The 22,879-nt window shown below is 41.9% G+C and overlaps 2 protein-coding genes across 4 annotated transcripts; one reads left to right on the forward strand and one right to left on the reverse strand.

The window, feature by feature from the left end:
* Nucleotides 1–163: 163 nt before the first annotated feature.
* stum (stum, mechanosensory transduction mediator homolog) lies at nucleotides 164–8,813 on the forward strand. 2 transcript variants are annotated; one of them, XR_015863834.1, is made up of 4 exons: nucleotides 164–549; nucleotides 4,870–5,052; nucleotides 5,310–6,726; nucleotides 7,621–8,813. XR_015863834.1 is itself a non-coding variant. In XM_088403611.1 (3 exons), exons 1-3 carry the CDS (start codon nucleotides 348–350, stop codon nucleotides 7,653–7,655), a joined length of 420 nt encoding a protein of 139 aa, XP_088259737.1. In that variant the 5' UTR covers nucleotides 164–347; the 3' UTR covers nucleotides 7,656–8,813. The 2 variants fall into 2 exon arrangements, 1 of the variants encoding a protein (XP_088259737.1); XM_088403611.1 differs by lacking the exon at nucleotides 5,310–6,726.
* A 1,098-nt stretch (nucleotides 8,814–9,911) lies between these two features.
* Nucleotides 9,912–22,693, reverse strand: coq8aa (coenzyme Q8A, genome duplicate a). 2 transcript variants are annotated; one of them, XM_088403421.1, is made up of 17 exons: nucleotides 22,426–22,693; nucleotides 19,919–19,997; nucleotides 18,561–18,664; nucleotides 17,966–18,051; nucleotides 17,537–17,899; nucleotides 17,084–17,150; nucleotides 14,940–15,014; nucleotides 14,253–14,381; nucleotides 13,190–13,275; nucleotides 12,982–13,122; nucleotides 12,547–12,628; nucleotides 12,333–12,426; nucleotides 11,703–11,844; nucleotides 11,522–11,629; nucleotides 11,370–11,435; nucleotides 11,209–11,295; nucleotides 9,912–10,685 (listed from the first exon to the last, which is right to left on the reverse strand). In XM_088403421.1, the coding sequence occupies exons 3-17, from the start codon at nucleotides 18,652–18,654 to the stop codon at nucleotides 10,374–10,376; spliced, it is 1,932 nt and encodes a 643-aa protein (XP_088259547.1). In that variant the 5' UTR covers nucleotides 18,655–18,664; nucleotides 19,919–19,997; nucleotides 22,426–22,693; the 3' UTR covers nucleotides 9,912–10,373. The 2 variants fall into 2 exon arrangements, with proteins under 2 accessions (XP_088259547.1, XP_088259546.1); XM_088403420.1 differs by lacking the exon at nucleotides 19,919–19,997.
* Nucleotides 22,694–22,879: the final 186 nt, after the last annotated feature.

Below are 22,879 nucleotides of genomic sequence, written 5' to 3' on the forward strand. Positions count from 1 at the left end.
TAACAAATAATAACATGCTGCGACAATATGAATGTGAAGAATGTGTATTTTTGGCTTTGTCAAACGAGGAGGGGTGTGCTGTAGCTTTAAGAGGAGTGCTGGCGCTGGGGAGGGGAGTGCGGAGTCTAAAAAAAAAACAGGGGGGGGGGGGATTTGTAGTGAGCGCTTCCACTCAGACTGTGAATGCGGAGCAAAAGAAAGAAACACCCAGGAAACTCCGTTGTTTTTTTTCAGGAATTTCTATCATCATTAATAATAATATCCCATTTTTCCAATGAGCAGCATCCCTTATGAGCCACTTTTGGGATAGCGCTAACTCTTGATTGTAAAGTGCTCTCAAAGTACAGATGGCGCAGAAGGAGGGGGGCGGCACGGCGGCGGACGGCTCGGGGGTCAAAGCCGTCCAAATGGGCTCCGCCGTGGGGAGCGGAGGCGGCGTGGTGGTGGAGGTCCGCGAGAAGAAGGGACCCCTGAGGGCTGCCATCCCCACAATGCCTTTCCCTCTGGCCGTCATATGCCTCTTCCTCAACACCTTCATACCTGGACTAGGTGACTTTCATCTCAATTACTTTCGCGCATCATTTCTATCGTCAAAGTCCTTGCACCTATGGCGTAGGCCGAAACTTGCTTTCCTTTTATGTGTGCTGGATTCGTTTTATGAACCTTCACTTTTTGCTTTTACTGCCAAGTTCTTGAATGCCTTCTAGGAGATCAGTGACGTTTTTACCTGTGCATCTCAGTCACATTTGGCCACGTCAAATATTCTTGAAGAACCCAAAAATGATTGATTTTATTTCAATAGCATTTTTGACCGACTTTACACACTATACCAGTGTATGCAATATGCATTTGCAGTACTCAAAAATAGGGAATATGTCTATTATGTATGATGATTGATGAGTTATGTCTAAACTCAGTGATCGGCCCCAAAAAGCATGTATGTGTGTGTGTGTGTGTGTGTGTGTGTGTGTGTGTGTGTGTGTATATATATATATTATACGCAGTGAATTATAGACGTCTACTATTGCATCTTTTCCGACACTTTGGTAGACTATGTACTATGACATCATAATAAACAGTCAAGTCAATTTTATTAACTCGTTACTCATAATATTACTCATTCACTGCCATTGACGGCTATAAATGTCAAAGATCTATTTTACCCGGCTGGCAATAAATGAGTTCATTCCAATTCTCACTATACCTCACTTAATATATATATATATATATATATATATATATATATATATAAAAGGATAAAAATGTATTACTATTACTTATTGTTTTTTTTAAATATTACATTGAATAGGTTGCATATGTATTTTCTTATATTTTGTATTATATTTTTGATGATTGTTGCTGCTGACCGATGAAATCAAAACTCGAGAGTGAAAACAAGGCAAAGAAAAACCTTCAATTGGTCACTTTTAGCAGCTGCTTGAAAATGTCACAAACAGAAGTGCATCAAGGTAATCAATGAAAGCATCCCCACCCCCCCATCCTCACCCCCACCCCCATGTTTTTGGCACCCATGTTGACTTGACATGTCATCTTGACTAAATTGTCCCTAGCACCTGTACATTGTGTGTGTGTGTGTGTGTGTGTTTGTCTGAATGCCTTGACATTTCATTGAATGGCCAGGAGCAGTTGCCATGACAACACTGTCTGAAAATGAACACAATTCAGTTGCGCGTGCACATGCGCTCGTGCGATGAACGCAGCACGCTTTCTTCTATCCAACCTAGAGGCCAAAATAAAATAATCAGATTTTATTGAGTGTAATTATATGTGGAGCACAGCATCATCTCCTGTCCTTTTCAGTGTGTGAGTGTGTTGTCCGTATCCACAAATAGTACCGTTATTAAAATGAAAAACATAATAGACACCGTTTGTGTCGTTTGGTGGTGTCAAGCAACACTTGTTCATCTCAAATAAAGTAAATGTTTGATTATTTTTTCATTTTGAACATTACAAAATTCAATTGACATGGTGCTGCTCCTTTGAGTTCCAGCTGCTTGGCCACCAGGTGGCAGTAAAATACAGCAAGCCGCAGTAATATTCCACAATCTTCGCACAGGATGAAGATTATATGTTTAAAGCTGAAGTCAACCCAAAAATCTTTTCAATATTAACCCATTCCATCCCAAAGACATAGTTTTATCTTATTTAAGACTCCCAACATTCAATCCCAGCTACTTATATATAAATTATTAAATTTATATTTCTTTTGAGTGTTTGGCTAAAGTAGCGGATTAGTTTGACCTTCAGTAATGGAGTACTTTAGTATGTAAATTGTTACTGTAGTACTTTAATACCTACAATAATAACTTACTTTAGCACTTAATTATTTATTACCATCCATTTTTAGACATCGCTTTAGCCGAACACTCGAAAATAATAATAATAATAATAATAATTGATCATAAAAAAGCTGAGTTAACGTGGTCTGTGTGTAAGGTTGGGCATTGAACTTTGAAATTGGACAATTCCGTTTCCAGTAGTTTGAAAAAAAAAAAAAGATATTTTCAAACAAACAATCTCGTAAACAAATATAGAAGCACACAAATAATCAAATAAACAAACAAATACAATTTAAGGCTATTCCGGGCATTTTGAAAACAACAACAAAGACAACATATTTTGGCCATAATTGCGCGGCCCTAACGGAACATGTTAACGGCGAGAACGTTTGGGGCTGACTTCCCCTTTAACGGGTCTTGTTATATTGTCTGTCTATTACTCAGTCTTATCTGGGACTGCGGATCTTAAGAGTGAGGCAAGTTTGGAAAGAACTCTTTCTGCATTCTGGGTAGCCGCTCCAAAAGTAATCTGGCGCTCCTTTCTTTCTATCGTCTGCCTTTACTCCTCCCGCTCGTCTCTTTCTGTCTTTTTCACACTCCGTCATTAACCTCCCACACGAGCAGTGGGCGCTTTGGAGACTTCTTTGTGTAATTATAGTCATTAGTCCGGCTAATATCTGGACACACACACACACACGCACGCACGCACGCACGCACGCACGATGTCTCCCGCACGCACGCTCGCTCGCACAGTTATCATTATTACATTTCAAGATTTATTCCCTTTTTTGTTTTATTGCCGCGCTCTATAATTGCGGAGCTCACGCTGATGTTCATATTGCAAAACGCAGCCCTCTTGAGCTCACATCAGCCAAAGATTCAAATCATCGCGTTTCATTCACGAGCGGGAGTAAAAACCATTTCAATAAGCTCATTAAGTCACTTGCCTTTTTTCTTCCACCTAGAGACTTTTTTTCTTGCTCTTTTGTCTCTCTTTCGCTCTCCGTGAGACCCTCGCGGCTGACGACGAGGCACTCTGAAGCCGCATCTCGGCCTCATTTATTTCTCCTTATTCACTCATTCGCTGCCGGACGATTAAGAATGACAAAAATGGACGTCTTTCCGGACGTTTAACGTCTTTCCAGAATATTCTCCCGCGTATTCATCGGCGTCCCCTTTTCGTCTCTGTTTTTTGACTCACCGGAGCAAGTCATAGCGCGCTCAGTCGAGGACATCTTTGTCTTTCCGATCGTGTCCCATGTAGCGTTCCAGCTGATATCGTATCAAATCAAAACTGGTATCGGTCAGCGGGCTCGGTTGCAACGTTGGGAGTGGAACGGATGTATGGGGACACCCCAACCTTTTGTGTTGTTATCGGCGTTAGTGCCGCCGCATACTAAAAGTTTGCAGAACAAAGTCGATCATTTGTAGATTTGAGTGTGAAATGAGTACGCGCGCGTCCCACCCGCTCCGACTGTTGTCTTCCACCAACGTAACGGAAAAAAAGAGAGGCACAAACGCCCAGCGTGCCTTCCGCACGCTGGCACTCTTTACTTTTGTCACCTTCCCAATCGCTAAATGACCCACGCAACTAATAGCTTTCAGTATTAAGACAGCGGGGAGACTTTTTCCATTATTAGCAATATTATAATCGTTATTCATATTTGTAATAGTAGTAGCCGCGAGAGCAACTGCGATATCGTTTTTAGTCAACAGAAAAGACAAATTGCTGCCTGCTGAGATTGAAAAAAAAAAAAAAAAAAGGATGGAAATTGGTACTTCTTTCATTTTATCTACAAACACTCTACTCCTGTGCAGTAACGTGTCCATTTTTCGGATAAATTCTTCAACGTTGCGCTCGCAGTATTTTAGCTAAACACATTCCTAGTAGTGTGATTACTAAGTGCTCGTTCCATTTTGAACTTTGACACAATGTCGCCATCTGGGAGAAATTTCAGCTCCCTATGTCTTCTTTCGATGCTTTCCCTATGATACAACGCGTTTTGAAGTACAGGTCAAATGATTAGACAAAATCGTGCACAAGGGTTAATCACAATGCTGTGTTTCTACTTTTATTGTTGTAAAGATATTTTTCGGTGGACTTTGCCTCTAACGGCGATATTTGGTATATGTTACAGAGTACTAGGGGTGCAACTGATAACTTTTTTTGAACCCATGTGCAGTATTTGGACCATTTTGGCTCATTTTCACCATTTGGGTGGAATTTCAGCTCCTGATGTCTTTTTTCAATGCTTTTGATGCTAAGGATTAGATGAAATGCTGTACATAGGTCAAACATCAATTGTGTTGACGATTTAGTCGATTTATTGACAGGATAAAAAAAAACAGTTTAGTGTAGAACAAAAAATCAAAACACCTAAAGATCCAATTACTATTTTGGTCCATGCAATGTCATAAAAACTAAGAAATACATTTGAACTTGATCGATTATCAATTTCAGAAGCGATAAGTTGATTCATCACTGAAGCGCTACATTATTAATGTACTGCACGTAGGTAGAATTTCATCTGATAATATTTTGTAATAATAACGGACATTCGTACGGCAGGTACCTTCATCTCGGCCTTCACGGTTCTGTGCGGCGCTCGCAGTGAGCTGGTGGCCGAGCGCGGCGTCTGCTGCGTCTTTTGGCTCAACGTGGCGGCGGCGTTCATCCAGATCGTCACGGCCGTCATCATGGTGGGCTGGATCATGAGCATCTTCTGGGGCATGGACATGGTCATCCTGGCAAGTCAGTGGAATCTTCTTCCAGACACTCGTCAATGAAATCTGTCAAGAAGGTCGAGCACGCCTTTTAGATTTGAGAAAGCCCGAATTTGATCCTTTTTGGAGATTTTGCGCTTAAAGGGCAAGTCGGGTAAAAAACAAACAAAAAAACTGACACAATAATAAGATGTTCTATGCGCCGAAGCGGTCGAAAGACGGCATTTGGATTAATATAGAGTTTAATATGAATTTTGACCAGAATGCGTCCATTTCTATCTTCAGTAGGGCGGCCATTTTGCCACTTGCTGCTGACGGACAATTACATCAGTTACGGCTGGGGGGTGGGGGTCGACCAAGCCAGGTAAGTCCACCATTTTCTACACAGACCTTTCTTGCAGACATATGAAGCTTTGCAATGGCGGCCACAAAGCTAGTCATAAATAATGGTCATTTCTAGCACTCTAATGCTAATCTCGATAGTTAAATAGTTAGTATAGGCAGATTTTGATGCCGTCTAAACATTATTACGTATAGAGGACAATAAACAATGAGTAGTTATAGCAACTCATTTGAACTCAAGTTCAACCTTAGTAGATTAAAAACAAAATTCAAACATAAAAAAAATAGAATGGAATGGAATAATGGATAGGATGATCAATTTTAAAAAGATTTAATAGTTGCTCAGGTAATGGCCAAGCACATCTGTTTTCTTTCTGAATTTGGCCACAAGATGTTGGCTGAGCCATGATTGGTCATCAACTTGAGCCCTGAGCAACAGCAAGTGGCAAAATTGCCCTCGGTGCAACCCTCTCCCGCCCACCAAAAAATACTTTTCAACAAGAAAGCTTTATAAAAATATGACAAATTATTTGAGTGTAAAGGATTAAAGAGTTTGTCGTTACTCGTGACTCACTTACTGTAACTTTTTTGAACGTTTGCAAAGCCATCAAGCGGATGCTGTTCATTAGCTCGTCTGTGTCGTTTTTCCGTTATTCATTAGCATCGAGCCAATTATACAAAATACGCGTTCATGCAGCTCTGTTGCTATAAATACACGATGTTTAATCCTCTTGCTTTGACATTTACGTAGATTGACAGAAAATTTAAGATGGGCATGGCATTAGACATTTAGAAGCCTCGTTTTATGCGGGATTCTTTCTTTATTTGTCAAACTGCTACGTTGGTTTTATTGACGCCAAACAGCGTTTGCGTGTGTTTGTGTGTGTAGCCCCTGGCTCTTGCTGAATATTTACGCAGAGAAGCTTGGAGCTGACATGTTCCCGCGCGGGATCATGTCGTCAAAGTGCAGCGAATGCACGTATTGCCACTTTCCCGCCGTAATAAGTTGATCTCCTTCCTTGGCTTCCTAATGATCTCCCGGCGTGGCATGTGATCAATCCATTCTTCTTTTGCTCTCCCTCCACCCATCCGTCTAATGAGCACCATTCCCCTCCTCCCACACGGTCGCCTGCCGTCTCTCCCGCATCTTTTTTTGCCCTATCTTTTCCCATCGCATTAATTCCGCCCACGTCGCTTTTTCATCCACCATTTTTTCTTCTTTCGTTTAAACCGGCAGCGATCCGACGGATGCGGGTCGCGCGTGTCAGTCAGGTGATATTTCAGTGTGACATGTTGCCGATGTTCAAGTACTAACTGTCTTTTTTCTCTCTCCCACGTCTTCTTTGCAAAGTTTCTGATGGTAGGTGATTTCTTCTTTTCTCCGGCTGTAAATCAATTCGCTCACAAACTCAAGGGAATTTGTGACAAACGATTCACGGGTAGAAGCCAATGATAATACGGTTTCATTGCAAAGAATGCGGGCTGTGTACTTGCAAAAGCAACAGGGGGCGCTATAACTCCAAACAGGACACGTTAGACCCTCATACAGTATTAGCCATTTTAAACGGAGTGACCGTGTCCATTGGTTGCCCCTCTCTAATTTTAGGCAACCCACGGCATGCCCTAAAAATAAAATTAGCTGCTCGGGTTAGGGTTACAGTTTTGAAAACAAAAGGGGATTAACTAGAGTCAAACTCCTCTAAAACCAAACGTGTGTAAAAATACCCCCCAGTGTAAAAAAATCTTCATGCATTGAAGCCTTTTCCCTTCTCTTACTTCCCCCTACAATGAAAAATCCCCGTTGCGAAATACGAAATGTATTTCTCTGCATTTTCCTGGCATGATTTTAGTCTAGGCTGTTGGCCGTGTTTCTCAAATATATTTTGCCAGGCCCCCCCTAGAAAAGAGAAAACTTTTTGCGCCCCCCAGTCGATGCACTGACTATAAATAAGATTATTATTGATGAAAATTGTTTAAGTATCCCTACACATGTATCCTTTTTAACATTAACAGAAAAACGCAATATAAATCAACTTTCAACAACCGTTCATTATTTTTATCGCGTTTATACGGGTTACAGCTTAGTCTGAAACGGAGAAAAAGAAGCAAGTGCACCAAAGTGCACAAATTGACGGAAACCTCCAGCCATTGAAAGAATAACTACAATAATACACATATTCATATTAAATAAGCTTTTTTTCATACCTGAAATGAGAAAAGTCGCTTTTCCTTGTTTTTCCCCATTCACATGCAGGCTACAGAGATCAGGGCGTTCCTCAGGACGTCTGAATGCAATCAACCATGCGAGGTCAGGAAGGGGGGGTTACCTTGACACCCCGGTCCCGAAAAACGGCGGCAAGCTTTTCACCTTTAAACGGAAGATACCATGCGGTGTCTCCGAATTGGACCGGAAGAAAGGACGGGGATCATCTGCCAAGATGTTAGCAAGCTCTCAAGCTAACCGCGTCGCGCTCTAGCGGGGAGGCTAAGTGGAAACAAATAGTGACAAAGAAACATCGAACACGCGTTTACGTCCTTAAAATTCCGTCTTGTTTTACACTTTTTAACATGTAACCTAATTCAGTTTCCCGGTCTTTGTATGGCACACTACGAAAGAAACATGTCACAAAAAGTATAACGTAGTGCCTTGAGATACTAGCTTAATGCTCTCTTGTGAAACTTTTTCTTCGTTCGTACCCGCATGGCTGTATTACACTGCCCCCCGGTGGCCAAGTCGCGCACACCAAAAGCGGCAGCGAGGAATTTACAATTCTTTGGTTTGTTAAACACTATGTTTTTATCCAGCACGATGATATAGAGTGTTGTTTTTATTTTTGGGGTTGGTGACTTTTGTCTAAAAGAAATTGACAGTGGTTGTAAGATGCTGTTTGTGGTTGGTGCATTCTGCTCATTAATTTACACGTTTCGTGAACACTACTGGATTTGTAAACATGTTACTTCCAAAGTTTCCACGTCAGTGCTACCCGGTGCTCGCATTGATTTTTTTTTCCTAACTGCAAACGGACATTTTTGTTGAACAACGTTTGTATTATTTTGTTATCTATACTATTAACTGTACAGTTTCTCATAGTTAGATGGCATTGGCTAGATTTGGTCCAGTTGCTGCAACATACCGGACAGATGGTTGCTATGAAGAATTTGAGTTTTTGAGTTTTTGCCATTACGTGTGAGCGGAGCTGCAAGCTTCATTAAGTTTAACATACTCCAAAAAAATCTAATCAAATCATCAACATGCAACGGATATTCTACTCGCTTGTGCTTTTGTTTTGCTGGTTAAAGAACGAATGTACAAAAGTGTTCTTGCATGCGGTTTTTGTTGTTGTTGTTGTTGAAAAACAAACAGACAAACAAACATAAAAAACACTTAAGTATGATAACAATGTAGCTGAATTCTGTGATAAAAAAATACTGGAATTTGTGATTGTCTTCGTTTTGGTTATCAATTCATGTTCATCTAATTAGAATAAATCGCTGATCCCAAAATGAAAAAAAAAGAAGTGTGCGTGCGTGTGCGGGGGGGGATTTCTGAATTCCGCAAAATACACAAATGAGGAAAATGATTATAAACTTAGTGTAATGGAAAAAGATTCAATAAAATAAGATTGCAACCCGTGGACGCATACAATTTATAACATCATTAATTAAATAGATAAAACGAGCTATTAGGGGGAATAAATAAATACAACATTGCAAGGGAAATGAAGTCACCACTTGTTTTGTCAAACAGTAACTGCGCACGTTGGAAGCGCTAAACAAGAGGCAACAAGGTGGTCCCGATGTCCACGATGCGGCTTGTTGCTGTCGAGTCCGACTTGACCAAATAAGGAGCTTCGCTTTCCTCGCTGCATGTAAGCACAAACGTAAACACGGGAGAGCAAGCCCTGAGATGTCAAAACATTTGCTACGACTCCCTCGAAAAGTTTTCCCACCATCTTGATCTCCTTAAAAGCAAGGAAACGTCTCGAATAGATTGACATGTCCTCCGCAGCAGTCCAAAAATGGGATGGATTCCTTTTTTAGTTACTCGATTTATATTTGGAGGAAAAGTAAATAAATAGTTGATTGGGGATGGACTGACCTCAAGACCCTGCAAGCTTTAATACTCCTTCCAAACGAAAAAAAAACCCAACACATCTGATGTTTAAGTAAAATGTTGTTTTTACTGCTTTGAATGTAATTGATTCAGAAATCGTTTAATACTGTACTTGGGACTTACACTGACATCTGGTGGTGGAAGGGTGATACAACAACAACAGCCTGTGGCATTATTTTATTCGCCAGTTCCATCACCACGTGACTTGGACAATTCGTCATGATATTTCGTTCGATTCGATTCATTCGTCTGATATTTGACAGAATTCTCATTTTAAAGTCGGGATTTTCCGACTATTCTCACACTTCTGACTTTGAAGTCAATTCTAAGAATATAGTCAGAATGCTCCTGTTAAGAATTCGAGGACACCATTTTGAGAAAATGAGAATTTTCACAACCCCTACTCGTTCGATGAAAAAGGACGCCAAGTGTCACGGCAAAACACCTTTTGGTTTTAATCAAGTGGAATCTACATACATGGACAAAAAGCAAGCAAGAAACGAAAGGCAAGATTTTTTTTGTGTGTGTAGAATTCTTGTTCATGATATTGTGGTAAAATCACCCTGAGCTTCGTGAAAACTGACCACCGAAAACAAAGAACCAACTAAACACGACACCATGAACAGCAGCAAAGACAAAAAAATACAAAGAAATCAACGACGTGAATTATTCCAGTTTTCAATCACTTTCAAGCCTCTTTTTTTGCGTGTTTTTTTTTTTTTGTGTGTGTGCTGCGAGCTGGTCTCGATCAGGGGGCCTAGAAGAAGACACTTACGGTCCTGGTCCACACCACGATTATCTTGTCCGAAAAAATAACGGAAAAAAAAAAAAAAAGAGAGAGGAACCACCCGGCGTGTTACATTCGCTTTCGCCCTCACTTTGACGGCGCGCCATCAAACCCGGCCGGCGGGCTCTTTTGCGCCCGGGGGGCGTCGGCCCTCCCAGTAGCGGCGGTAGGCCTCCTGGAACATGTCCTTGCAGCGCAGCTTGGCGTCCAGCCGCGAGCAGATGAGGAAGGAGCCGCCCATCTTGCGGTGCAGCGAGTAGGTCTCCTCGGGCGGCGGCGTCAGGCGGTGGCGCAGCATGACCGGGATCAGGTTGTGGATGCGCTCCGTGGTGGACTGCGCGCCAAAGTCGAAGGTGTCCGGCGAGGCGAACGCCTCCCCCAGGATCATCACCGCGTCCACGTGGGCGTTCTCCATAGCCTGAATGCACACGGGCGGACCGATCCGCACGGTCCCAAACGCCTTTTCAATTTTGCTGCGCCTTTTCAATTTTGCTGCTTTGGGCCTCTCAAGGATTATCTGGACTAGTATCTCAAGCAAGGGATTTTTACACTCGTAATCACATCTGGAAACGTCTGGATTTCCGCCTGTTTTACTGCCCCCCCCCTTACTGCCACATAAAAAAGCGTTCCCTTGTTACATTGAAGTTTGATTATTGTTGACTATTTTTCGTGCTTTTAAGTCGGAATACTGAAGAAAAATACTGGATATATTTTATCTATTTTTTTCATGACAAAAAAACAAAACACAAAACACTAATTAAAATTCTTCATTTGTGGATTTTCATTGGTGACCATGACTTCATTGCATTACTATTTGCAAACCAAAATAAATGAATAAATAAATCAATGAATTAAAAAAATCGATTTGATATATTGTATCTATATATTTATATATCGACATATATATCAAAAACACAAAGCAACTGCACACGTGTGTTTACCTTTGACTCGTAACCGGTGAGGAACTTCATCTCGACGGATTTCTTCAGAACTCCTTCTCGGTCACCCTCGGCGGCCGAGCGGATCACCTGCCGTTACGGACGATGATGATGTCACCCGGGACGCTATTTTGAAAAGTCCTCACACATCCGGCCGGACTTACTTCGATGTAGACGTCCGTGAAATGTTGATCGAATCCTCTGGTGGCTCCAAAGTCCAGCAGCGCCACCTATGCGCACACACGGGTTAGTTTTATTTCTGGTGGCAAGGAAAGTGGTAGTTTTTTTTTGTTTTTTTTAAACTTCAATCACTCGCCTTGTGCGTCTGCGGATCGTACAGGAAGTTGGACCAATTCGGGTCGGTCTGCATGAAGCGGAACTCAAACAACTCTCGAAGGCACAGCTTCAAGATGTTCTCACAAATCTAAAGGAAAAGTCCAATCTCCAATGAGTTCTGCCTCTGTCCGCCAGAGGGCGTTCTTTGGCCTCCTCTTTACCGTGTTCTTGAGCTCCTGAGGGAGCCCCTCGGCCTGGTCCAGGGGGAAGCCGGCCACCAGCTCTGTGGTGAGAACGTGTCTGCTGCTCAGTTCCTCGATCACTTCCGGGACGTAGAAGAACGGGTGGTCGTTCAGCAGCTCCCTTCGTTATTGAAACACACAAAAGAAAACAAAACATTTTAATGGGAGTCAGCAAGCTGGATCGCATTTTAAAACTGTTCATAGAATGGTCACAAACATACACGTGGGAAATTCTGGAGGGTTACAATTTTAATTGAAGTAATAAACCCAACAAACATTTATTTAGAAGTTTTAGTGTTTAAAAATAAATCCCGTAGAAAATATTTGAAAAGAGAACTGGCGTAGACGGATTTTAAACGAGTTTTAACGGAAACTGAACATTTCAAGCTTGCGCATGACGTGCTTGAATGTCACAATTACCTCATTCAATCTCAAAAGACATGATTTTACATATTTTTCTCGATTCTAGACCAGGGATAGACAAATTCAAATGCTCAAAGAGCCAACTGAGGCATTTGTTAGCCCGACTTTTGCCTTATATGTTAGCATAAAGTTAGCTCCACGTAGGTAGACTGTAGCAACTATGCTAATTTAGTTAGCCTGTCTGACCTAAATTTCTTGGCACACTGAGCCTCTCTGTGGTAGTCGCACTCCAGCGCCAACTCTCTCCTCATCACGTCTATCATGTGCTCCGGAAACAGACCTGTAAAACACAGCGTGTGAAGGCAATCACTTCTGGTTAAGGTTAGGAAATGCATAATGTCAATAGAGGTCCTCACAAGTATAGTCGTACAAATGTGTGTGTTTGTGTGTGCGCGTGTACCGTCTGGCAGTGCGTTGCTCATACTCAGCACAGTCATCAGATTGTTGACGTCACTGTTGATGCTCTGCGCCACACCGGGATACTGCAAAAAAAGGCAACCACTTTAGTACCGGAAAAAAAAAATGAACTCATTAAATCCCTAAAATGTATTTTTTCACATTTTTTTTCATTCAATCCCAGGTACTTAGGGATAGAATTGAATACTTAATTAATTAAGTTGGTATTTAATTCATTTGGTACAGTAGCAGCCATTTTTTTTTACCCTTTTGTAGCCAAACACTTGAAATAATTTGGGAAATACACACACACACAAAACGAATAGATAAATACAAATGACCTAAAAAAAAAAAAGTGACGATCTGGACTTAAAAAAAAAAACATAAAAATGTCTTATGGATGGAATGAGTTAATGTGAAGATGTTTGGGGGGGGGCACCTGAATTTTCATGGCCACCTCCCTGCCGTCCTTGAGGCGGGCCAAGTGGACTTGGCCGATGGAGGCGGCGGCGAACGGACGCTCCTCGAAGGACTCCAGCTTATCTCTCCAGTTTGGACCCAGGTCGCTGTTCAGCGCTTTCTGAAAAGCGGCAAAGCCCCAGTGGAGTCTGGCGATAGTTTCCCGGAATATCAAGTCAGCTCAATACCGTCATCTGCTTGATGGGCATGAAGTCGGCGCTCTGCCGCACGCGCTCGAAGATCTTGGCCAGCTGCGGGTTGATGAAGGCGTCGTCTGAAAGCCAAACGTCTACATCAGCTTGCAGTTGCCTGACCAGTCGCGACTCTCTCTTCATTTTACATTCCATTTCAAAGTTCTGCCTTGAAACTCAGAATTTCTCAGGATTCACATGTTAAAGTCAGAATTTCAAAATATATATATATATATATATATATATATATATATATATATATATATATATATATGACATCATAAAGGCGTCCCGCTCCTTTTGGTCTTAATTACGCTTGAAGATAAACACAAACAGAACCATAAAGATAAGACGGCAGGTGTGGCCTTGAAGAAGGCCTAAAAGTAGCGCGGCGGCGCATATCGCCACTTTGAAAATAGACTCACGCCCTTTTAGCTTTTTTTTCTCGCGCCATTTAAGCGACTCGCGTTATCTTTGCGCAGTGATTGACGACACGCGGCCGGCATCGCGCCGATACCCGAACCCGCGCCCCATAAACTCCGACTACGTTTCCACGTTGGAGTCGGAAGGACGAGCGGGCCCGGGTCGCGCTCGGCGCTTTTCGAGCAACATAAATAAAAAGGCGCAACGGGATCCTGCTGACGGCTTGTTTACGGCCAGGGCGTCCTACCTCCACCTGTTGTGTCACGTGACACGGCGCACGTGCGCCGGTGCCCGCGCGCCGTGACTCGGGACCCGCTTGCTTGTAAATAAAAAGCACATATACATACCCATATGCTTGTACACATTCATTTATATGTACATACGCATGCATATATATGTACGTATGTAAGTGTGTGTGTGTGTGTGTGCGTGCGCGTGTGTATATATATATATATATATATATATATATATGTATATATATATATATATATATATATATATATATATATATATAATATACACATATTATATACAAAAATGTTCTGATATGTTGGCAGAACTACAAGAAAAACACAGCTTAAGCAAATGGACGCATAATTGTAGTGTTTTTGTATGGTTTCCATATTATTTTGCTCACCTTGAATACTGAGCATCTGGCCGAGCTTGAGCGCCGCCCCTCGCACTTTGCACAAAGTCCGCACGATGCGTTCGGCGTTGGCCTCTGACAGGAAGGGACTTGAGTCCAGCACGGCTTTTTTATTCTCTCCTGCATACGCGCACATAAAAAAAAAATAATCAAAGGAAAACACAGCAAGTGCAAAGAATGCAGAAGGAATGAAAATTCAGCCAGGGGCGGAGCTACACCCTTTGTCATTCTTTAGCCCCCCCCACACCTATAAGAGAAAGTTTTCCGTCATATTTTTGCCACTTTTACGCCCGTAAAGGATGATTTATGAATTTGACATTTTTAGAAATTTTAAAGGATTGGAAGTTGTTTTTTTTAAGTGTTAAGATGTCAGTAGGTCAACAGGGTGTGCAATGTCAGGGGGGGTTTAACACAAGTAGCCCGACTGGATTACCGACAAAGACGAGTGTGTGTGTGTGTGTGTGTGTGCGCGCGCAATAAAGCGGATCAGTGTGGCAAGAGGGAGCGTCTGTTTATTTGAGGAGTGTAGTAACAGCGTGTGCCCGCCTGCCTGCAAACAATAAGAGGCGTGAAGGAATGCCCGCTACACTTCCTGCCGCAGCTTTTATTTGCGCACGCATTCGACACACTTTAGCACGCGCAGACACAACCTTCGGAACGAAAGATCGGGCGCCTCACCTGCCGCCTCGTTAAGACGGATGGTCTTCTTGGCCACCTCCGCCAAAGCTCCGATGCCCAAACCCACAGCCAGACCTTAAAAAAAAAAAAATCAAATTCAAAGCTGTACAAACACTTTTTAATACTACTATACTATACTTTTAATACTTAAGTAAGTAATCGATTGCCTTACTACTTTTAGTACCTAAAGACTTCAGTAGTTTTAGTACACAAAGTACAGTGGGCCCCCATGTGATTAATCGGTTCCGCAGTTGGGCTCGTAAAGTGAATTCGCCGTATGGCGGGCAATCCAAACCTATGTTAAACAGTCAATGCGTTTAGAACCCCAGGTAAAAACATCAAAATTGTACATACATATTCAAAATTGGGACCAAAATAGTATAGTAAGTGCTATGTATATAAAATATACATGTATACGATAAGAAAACATCATAAATAAAAAATATAGAAAGGACTCATTTACCTTTGAGTGGCGCTTGTTATGCTCATATTACTGAGTAAGGGTAGCCTAGGCTAGGCTAGCTTCGTATTTCTTGATTAGCTCCAGCTTTGTTTCCATATAAATCATCTTCTTCTCTCTAACGTCACTAGCAATCTTGGGAGCCATGGCTAACCCATTCAACTTTGAATTAAGCAGTAAAATGCACTATAAATACGTTTTTGTATCCACTCACAATCGAACAAAGCTTTACCATTCTGGCATTTTCAAACGGATGAGGCCGACCAATAGCAGAATGCCGACCAAGAGCAGACCAGCATTGTACTGACGCGTTCCATGGAGGCATTGAAAATAAGTGCAACTACCTAAAAACACCAGCTGATGGAGACAAAACAACACAAACACAGCCAAGCCCCTAGGGTCATGACAGTTGTTTTTGTCGCAAAACCGGGAAAATACTATAAAAAGGGGACGAAAAAACTCAGTACTCCACATCGCAACATGAAAAACAACATAAGCCAGGGACGCTGTAACAGGGGTCCACTGTAATCAATTACCTTAGTATTTTTAGTACCTAAAGTAATCAATTACCTTAGCACTTTTAATAGCTAAACTCGACGAGTACTTTAGTATCAAATTCATACGTTTTTAATTCAGCAGCTCTTTTAGCAAAACATTTGACAAATCCATATGAAAAACTACCTGGGATTGAATGTCTGGAAAAAAACGTAAAAATACGTTTTTGGGATGGAGTGAGATAATGCGGGCTTTTTCTAGTCAACTGGTCTGGCCTTTTGAAGAATAGTTCCCCCCGAGGTTGGCTTTGTTTGCGTTTGAGCTGCCTGCGACTCAGCCAAGGCTGCTCTTCGGGTTACATAACAGCGCGGTTACATCATTAGACCACAAAATCTGCAAGGCAACAAAACAGTCGGCGGAGGAGGAAGAAGAGCCGACAAGGACGCCGCGTCACCGCAAAACGCAATTTTTATGCTGCGTTGTTCACGCTGTACAATCCTTAACCTCGATACATCAAGAGAATCCATGCAATCGTGTTTGGTGCCGATGGGACCCCGTGAATTCTTCTCCGAGTCGGGCTTGTTTTGTTCCGGCCAAATCTGCCCCCCGGGTTCCGCCATCCACTCCGACTCACGTGTCCTATTGTTATCCCTCTTGCGCAACCTTCCCACCTGACCGCACATCTCACAAGGAGCGGACAGCTTCGGACGCAATCGGCCAGATGGATGAAGACGCCTTCATATTTTGTTGCACGGAAAGTCATTCGTCTGATACGGAGCACGAGCGTGACACTTTCTGGCCGGCCGTGAACTCCGTGACCTTGCCGCAGGGTGTCACCGGGTTGACTTGTGAGGAATGGGTTTAAAGTTACCCGTCTGAAAAGTTACAACGCCCGCGTTTTTGGAGCTTTGCTACAATTCATAGTTCTTTGATTATCTAAAGTAGGTAATCAATTACTTTAGTACTTTCAATACATGAAGTAATCAATTACTTTGTACTTTTAGTAACTGCAGTTATCAAAAGACTTTGGTTAGAGTTAATTAATCAATTGATTTAGTACTTTTAACACCTAAAGTAATCAATTAGTTTGGTGTTTAAAATACCTCAGGTAAGTTCTGTTTTTATGCTACAATTTAAAAATAGTACAGTAATTATGATAAAATAATTTAAAAAAAGGATTTAGCTTTACCTCCGAAGTTGGCGAGCCTACTCAGGCGGGTCACGGGCACCTTCCTCTCGCGAGCTCTTTCGCTCAACTAAACAATACACAAAGTAAAGAAATATTGATTAAACAAATTGACAAATATAATACTAAACACCGATTAAAAAACAATAATGAAAACAATTGATAACATGAATATTTAATAAACTAAATTAAAAATATGCAGACCAAAATAAAAAACTAATTTCATGATTTTACTACTGCTGCTACTAATACTACTAGAACTATTAAAAAAATAATAATAATAATAATAATAGTGATAATAATAGCGATAGAGAGCAGTGGTTGTCAATTGGGAGAAGGTGTAACTCTGGGGGTACGTGAAGGCACTCTAGGAGATGCTTGAGATTTTAAAACGTTTTTTTTTCAAAATAAGAAGAAACGAATGGGAACAGGAAACGGGGAACGAGCGTATCTCACCATCTGTTTGTGGGGCTTGGCATCGACCCGTTTGCTCTGCCGGGCCTTCTCCAGGTCTTCGGCCGTCAGCCCGCTCACGGAAGACGACGGTTCCTGGTGATAGCTGCGGCGGGCGCACGCCCGCGGCCACGCCCCCCCGCCGCTCAGCAGGCGCCGATGGCGGACGTCGCTGTGATACCACCTGTTGCCAAACTCTCGAGACGGATCCTTGTAGCCGGCGAACGGCGAGCTCGCCGGGCCGGGAGCCGACGCTCCTCGGTCGGCGCCCGCCGCGCGCTCGGCCGCCGGAAACTCGTCGCGCTCGCCCCATTCGGACGAGGGGAAGTCGTCCTTGGGAAAGTCGGCTCGTTGCTGACTCAGCTCCTGATTTGGAAAGGTTTGGACGGTCCGAGACTCCGTTTCCGAACCTTTGGGCGAACGCGTCCTCACCTGAGCTTTGGTCACCGCCATGGCGATGCCTTGCTCGGCGGCCGATTGGACATTTTGGACAGCGGCGCTGACGCCGGGAAAGCCTCCTGTTTCAAATATTTGTAAACGCGAATAACATTATAGCTTCGCGAAGCAACAGCAAAAGCAAATACGTTAGCACAGTTAGCTTTGTAACACAATTATTACTCCGAGCACGCGGTCATTTTAACATCTGTTACAAAATTGTCAAGTGGAGTTTGACAAGATTTAGCGACATGTAGCTAAGCAAATGTTAGCATTTACAGCCAAAAAAACTGTGAAATTGCACCTTGCATAAACTGATTTAGCAACAATAAATGTGAATATTTTAGCACAGTTAGCGTTGTAACCAAAGCTAATTTTAACACAAGTATTATTCCGATCACATGTCATTTTAGCACCGTTAAAAAATTGTGGAGTTTGCGTGAACTGTGAAGGATTTAGCTAGCTTCACATCCAAAAAAAAAAAGAAAAAAAAAAGAAGTGAGAAACTGCATCTTGTATAAACTGGTTTAGCAATAGCTAAAGCTAACACGCCCGGAGCTCCATTTTATAGCGAAAGAAAGGGTGCACTCACCCGTCCCTCCGCGCAGGGCGCTGCTCTGCGTTTCCACCACAGCCTGGCTCAACTTAGCCAAGCCGCGCATCAGCATCATCATGTCGCCCGCCATGACGGAGCCGCTGCAAAAACACAGACACAAAAGCGGGAGTCAAAAGAAGACCTTAGGCCAAAGAAACCCCGACGCGGATGATTTGCTTCTGCTTCTGCGGGTGACCGCTCGACGGCTTAAAATACTCCCTGGCGCACGTTGGAAAGGAGGAGGAGGGAATGCTGTCGAAAGTCGGACGGCCGCATTGTTTTCCCGTTGGAGGTTTGACCGAGCGCTAAACATAGCGCTCGGTTCCCCCCCTTGTCCATGTTCTAAATAGCAGCGCTTAACGGTCAAGGGGTTCCATGATACCATCATTAGCTACGACCTAGAATGTTCGCTCTCGTCTTCGTTTTGTAGCGTTATTCATGTTTGCGCTGCTCGCGCTGAAGGATGTACAGTAGAAGTCACTTTATTTCGTCCAATCAGATTTCAGCTTCCTTGTGTCGCCACGTCAATCTAATCTGCCCAAGGTCATCGCCTTCGGAATCTGTACGATCTTGGAAAGTTTCTTTAAGATATCAGATTTATCTTGCTGGCACTAGATAACCTCTGTATATTTTCTGTCCTCTGATTGGTTTATCAGAGCAAAATTGTCGGAGACCAGTTGGACGAGCAAAACCTGTAACTAGCGAGCTGCACAAATTGATATGTTTAAATTTGCCTTCTGGTACAGTGTTGCCTTGTTTATCATAGAGGTTTGTGATTTTTTTTTTTAAATTAGTCAGCTCAAAATTATGGATTGGTGGAGATGTGTTTATCTGCAAAGAAGAGATGAACCTTATTGCTTTTGCCTCTTTTTTAAGTTTTACAATACAATAATAAATACATCAAATAGATATTTTTGTCTGGTAGAAACTATGGAGGAAAAAACAAGGAAAAGAATACAAATATTTTAGCAGTATCTTTCTCTGCGTTCCAATTAATCTGCTTTGAATTTGAAAAGGAAAATGTACTGTTCCTGTCACTGCAAGAAAAAGCATGACATTACTTTTACTCATACCTGCAGAAACCCTATTCAAATCTCACGTAATCCTATTGGAGAACCACTACTTTAAATTCACTTTTATTCCTTCCGTGACCAGGCTCTTAACTCAAATGACTCAAATCACCTTTTCCTGTTGAGTTAAATGGGGACGCCATTAATCCTATACAGCCTTGATTTTATTCTTCAATGCACTCATTTATGACTACTAAATAGTTGTTACATTTGTTGAATGTTCAGCTCAAAATTATGGACTGATGGAGATGTTTTGAAACACCTACACATATGTGCAACACCTACATTTCAGTTTTATTGTGCGTTGGTGTTTAAGGCGTGACGACGTGCTGATACTTGGCTCTGTTGGGATTCCGACTCCTGCCTGCACACAAACACTTTTTTTTTTTTTATCTTGACAAAACGGGCTGGTAGCAACTTGTCAGAGTGCAACAGCAAAAGATTGCGCAATAGGGCAAGCCTGCAACAGGAGCAACAAAACAACTCCGAAACAATGAACCAAAATGGTCCCAATGATGATGTTGTTGTGGTTTTGCGTTGACATGGCGGCCTCATTTAAAGCTGGACGCTAAATATGACGACGGCCTGCCAAAATGGAGGACAAACGTATCAAGTGTTGTCACGCACTAGCACCCCGTGACCAAAATAACAAAGGACGACCGTGGCGTTTTGTTGTTTACATTTGCAACACTGACTTTTGTGTCAAGGCTAATCAAAAGCAGCCTTCCTCATTTCCCATTGGCGGTTGTCAAGAAGTGGCTTCTCATTGGTTCATTTAAAAGAATAACAAGGAAGTGATTTGTTATCTCAAGGGGTCATATAGTTGGGATAGGTTGATTCAACCTTTTGACGAATATTGGAATTGTTTTTTTTTTTTTATATGATGGCCAACCAATTTAATTATTAAACAAATTCACCAAAAAACAAACCACCACCACCAATGAGGAACTACCAATGCAGATTATGAACCAACTTCCTGTGTGTCACATCCACCATTAAAAAAACACACGTCAAAAATGTGACAACAATAATTGGAGAGGTAAAGAGTGAAGTTCCAAAACAAGCAGCGAGCGTACTGGCTTAACTGTACTAATATGTGTGTGAGTGTTAAACAAAAACACACACACAGGTAAGCCTCAGCTGTTGTCTGGTCTGGACTCCTCCGCTATGCAATCCCTGCACCCTCACACATGCGTACACACACTCAGTTTGGACACAGCAATAAAAATAGGACATAGTCTACATGTGTGAACATACTGGACGGGAAGTGTTCCTGGTCACGTTCTAAATTAAGGGAGGACAAATCATACATGAGTAAACAAGCAAATGTTTTTTTGAATTTATTTTCTATTTGCAGACAATTTATTAGTATCGTCATCGCAATAACACAGTGACCATAAAGTTAAATAAAACATAGGTGCCAAGGCTTTGTGTTTCTTGCTATTGATAGGTTAATGTTCCAACACTAATGAAAAAAAAACAAATGAAGTTTCCCTGAAGAAATGAATTACAATTCCAGAGACTTACAATTCAAAGCCTGTATTTCATAGACAAGTTGCGTTGTTGAGGCAGAAGGCAGATAGCAGCCCTTACAAAACAATAATAAATGATAAGATAAATCAAACATTAGGACAATAGCGATTAGTGGACAGACTTTGCGGGGAAAATAGAGGTCGTAAACAAAGGCTATGGGTCAAACAAGTCTAGAGTTTCATTCTAAACTTTGTCCATGGCCATTTGAAAACTTAACAGGGATTTCAATTTGCGGTTATTGACAAAGCTTAGATAACACGCTGCTCCTTCAAATCAAACATTACCATCAGTAAAAGTGTTAAATGTGTGTTTTAACTTTAAACTTCCTCAAAGCAAACAACCTCATTTTAAGTTCATGCATTGCATAAAATATGTAACAAAATGTTGCAGGGTTGGAAGTATGTTGCAGAAGTGTGAATGGGTGTGTTACCATTAAAAACTGGATATTTTTACAACTTTGAAAGTTGACTTGAAACAAACAGTGCGTTTGAAATCATATTTGATTTTTTTTTATTAAATAAAGTGTTAACTGGCTCTATTTACTAGTAGAACACGCTGTTCCTTCAAAACAAACATTGTCATAAGTCACTAAACTAACGTGTTAAATGTGTGTATTTAACATGAAGCATTCTCAAAGCAAACCAGACCCCATTTTAAGGTCACGTAACGCATACAAATATGCAATATATTATAGAAGTGTTATTAGATGTGTTACCGTTTAAAACGTGCTTTTACAACTATATTAACATTACAATTTTGAGAAAAATGGCTTAAAACATCTAGGCACATTAAATGCACATAAAATCATAATTATTTATTTATTTTTACATATGTAACAACATCAAAGTGTTGACTGGGCCTATTTAACTTTTGTACTTCATGTGTGATGTCATTTAAAAAATAACAATAAAAAGCTACAACTTTATTGACAACAAAGTTCAAACAACTTCAGTTAGCAAATAAACATGACGTCACGTTGACACAACTCCCAAATTCTCTCGTTGCACAGCGATCCAAATAACGAAATTAATAAAACATAAATATTATAAGTCAAGTTTTCAACGAGGTCAGATTCGCTCGATATAAACATGGTGCGCCACGTTGTTGTTGACGTTTGCTAGCTAGCAGAAATCGGGGTCGTTTCGGCGGAGCAAATATTTTCAAAGAAATATCTGCGCTAATGATTGCGGTTCGCAGCATGCGTAAATTAGAGGGATTAAAAGACGTCCGATAATGCGTGATAATCTGCGTTCACTCACCAGCAGGCGTGCTTGCTTTTAGACTCCCGCGAGGTCAAATGCGATTTCCAAAGAAGATACGAATTTTATACTATGGATATGGAGGATGCGCGTTCATACTGCGGAGCGTTTGCGAAGCTGCGGGGTCGTCGTTCGGATCCAGTTGGAGCGCGTCTCTGTGCCATGAGGTCAAAACTCCTTATTTACCGAACTCCACGCATGCACCTGAACCGCAACCCAACTTGAAGTTCGAGCTGGAGCCACACGCGGACGTGCACGCCCCCCACAGGGCCCCCCTCATAGACGTCAAGGTTGTTCGTACTTGGGCACGGTTGCCCCGCCTCTTCTCGTTTGCTATTGGCCGTTTGCGAGAGGTGGAGGCCCTGATGAGGTTTCTTATTGGTGTGTCACGGAAATCAATACGGAAGTTGTTTGTTGATGATTTTTTTTCTTCACACATTGACCTAATTTTCAA

Source organism: Hippichthys cyanospilos, chromosome 20 (assembly GCF_059441005.1).
Source record: "Hippichthys cyanospilos isolate Australia breed blue-spotted pipefish chromosome 20, RoL_Hcya_1.0, whole genome shotgun sequence".
Lineage (NCBI taxonomy): Eukaryota > Metazoa > Chordata > Actinopteri > Syngnathiformes > Syngnathidae > Hippichthys > Hippichthys cyanospilos.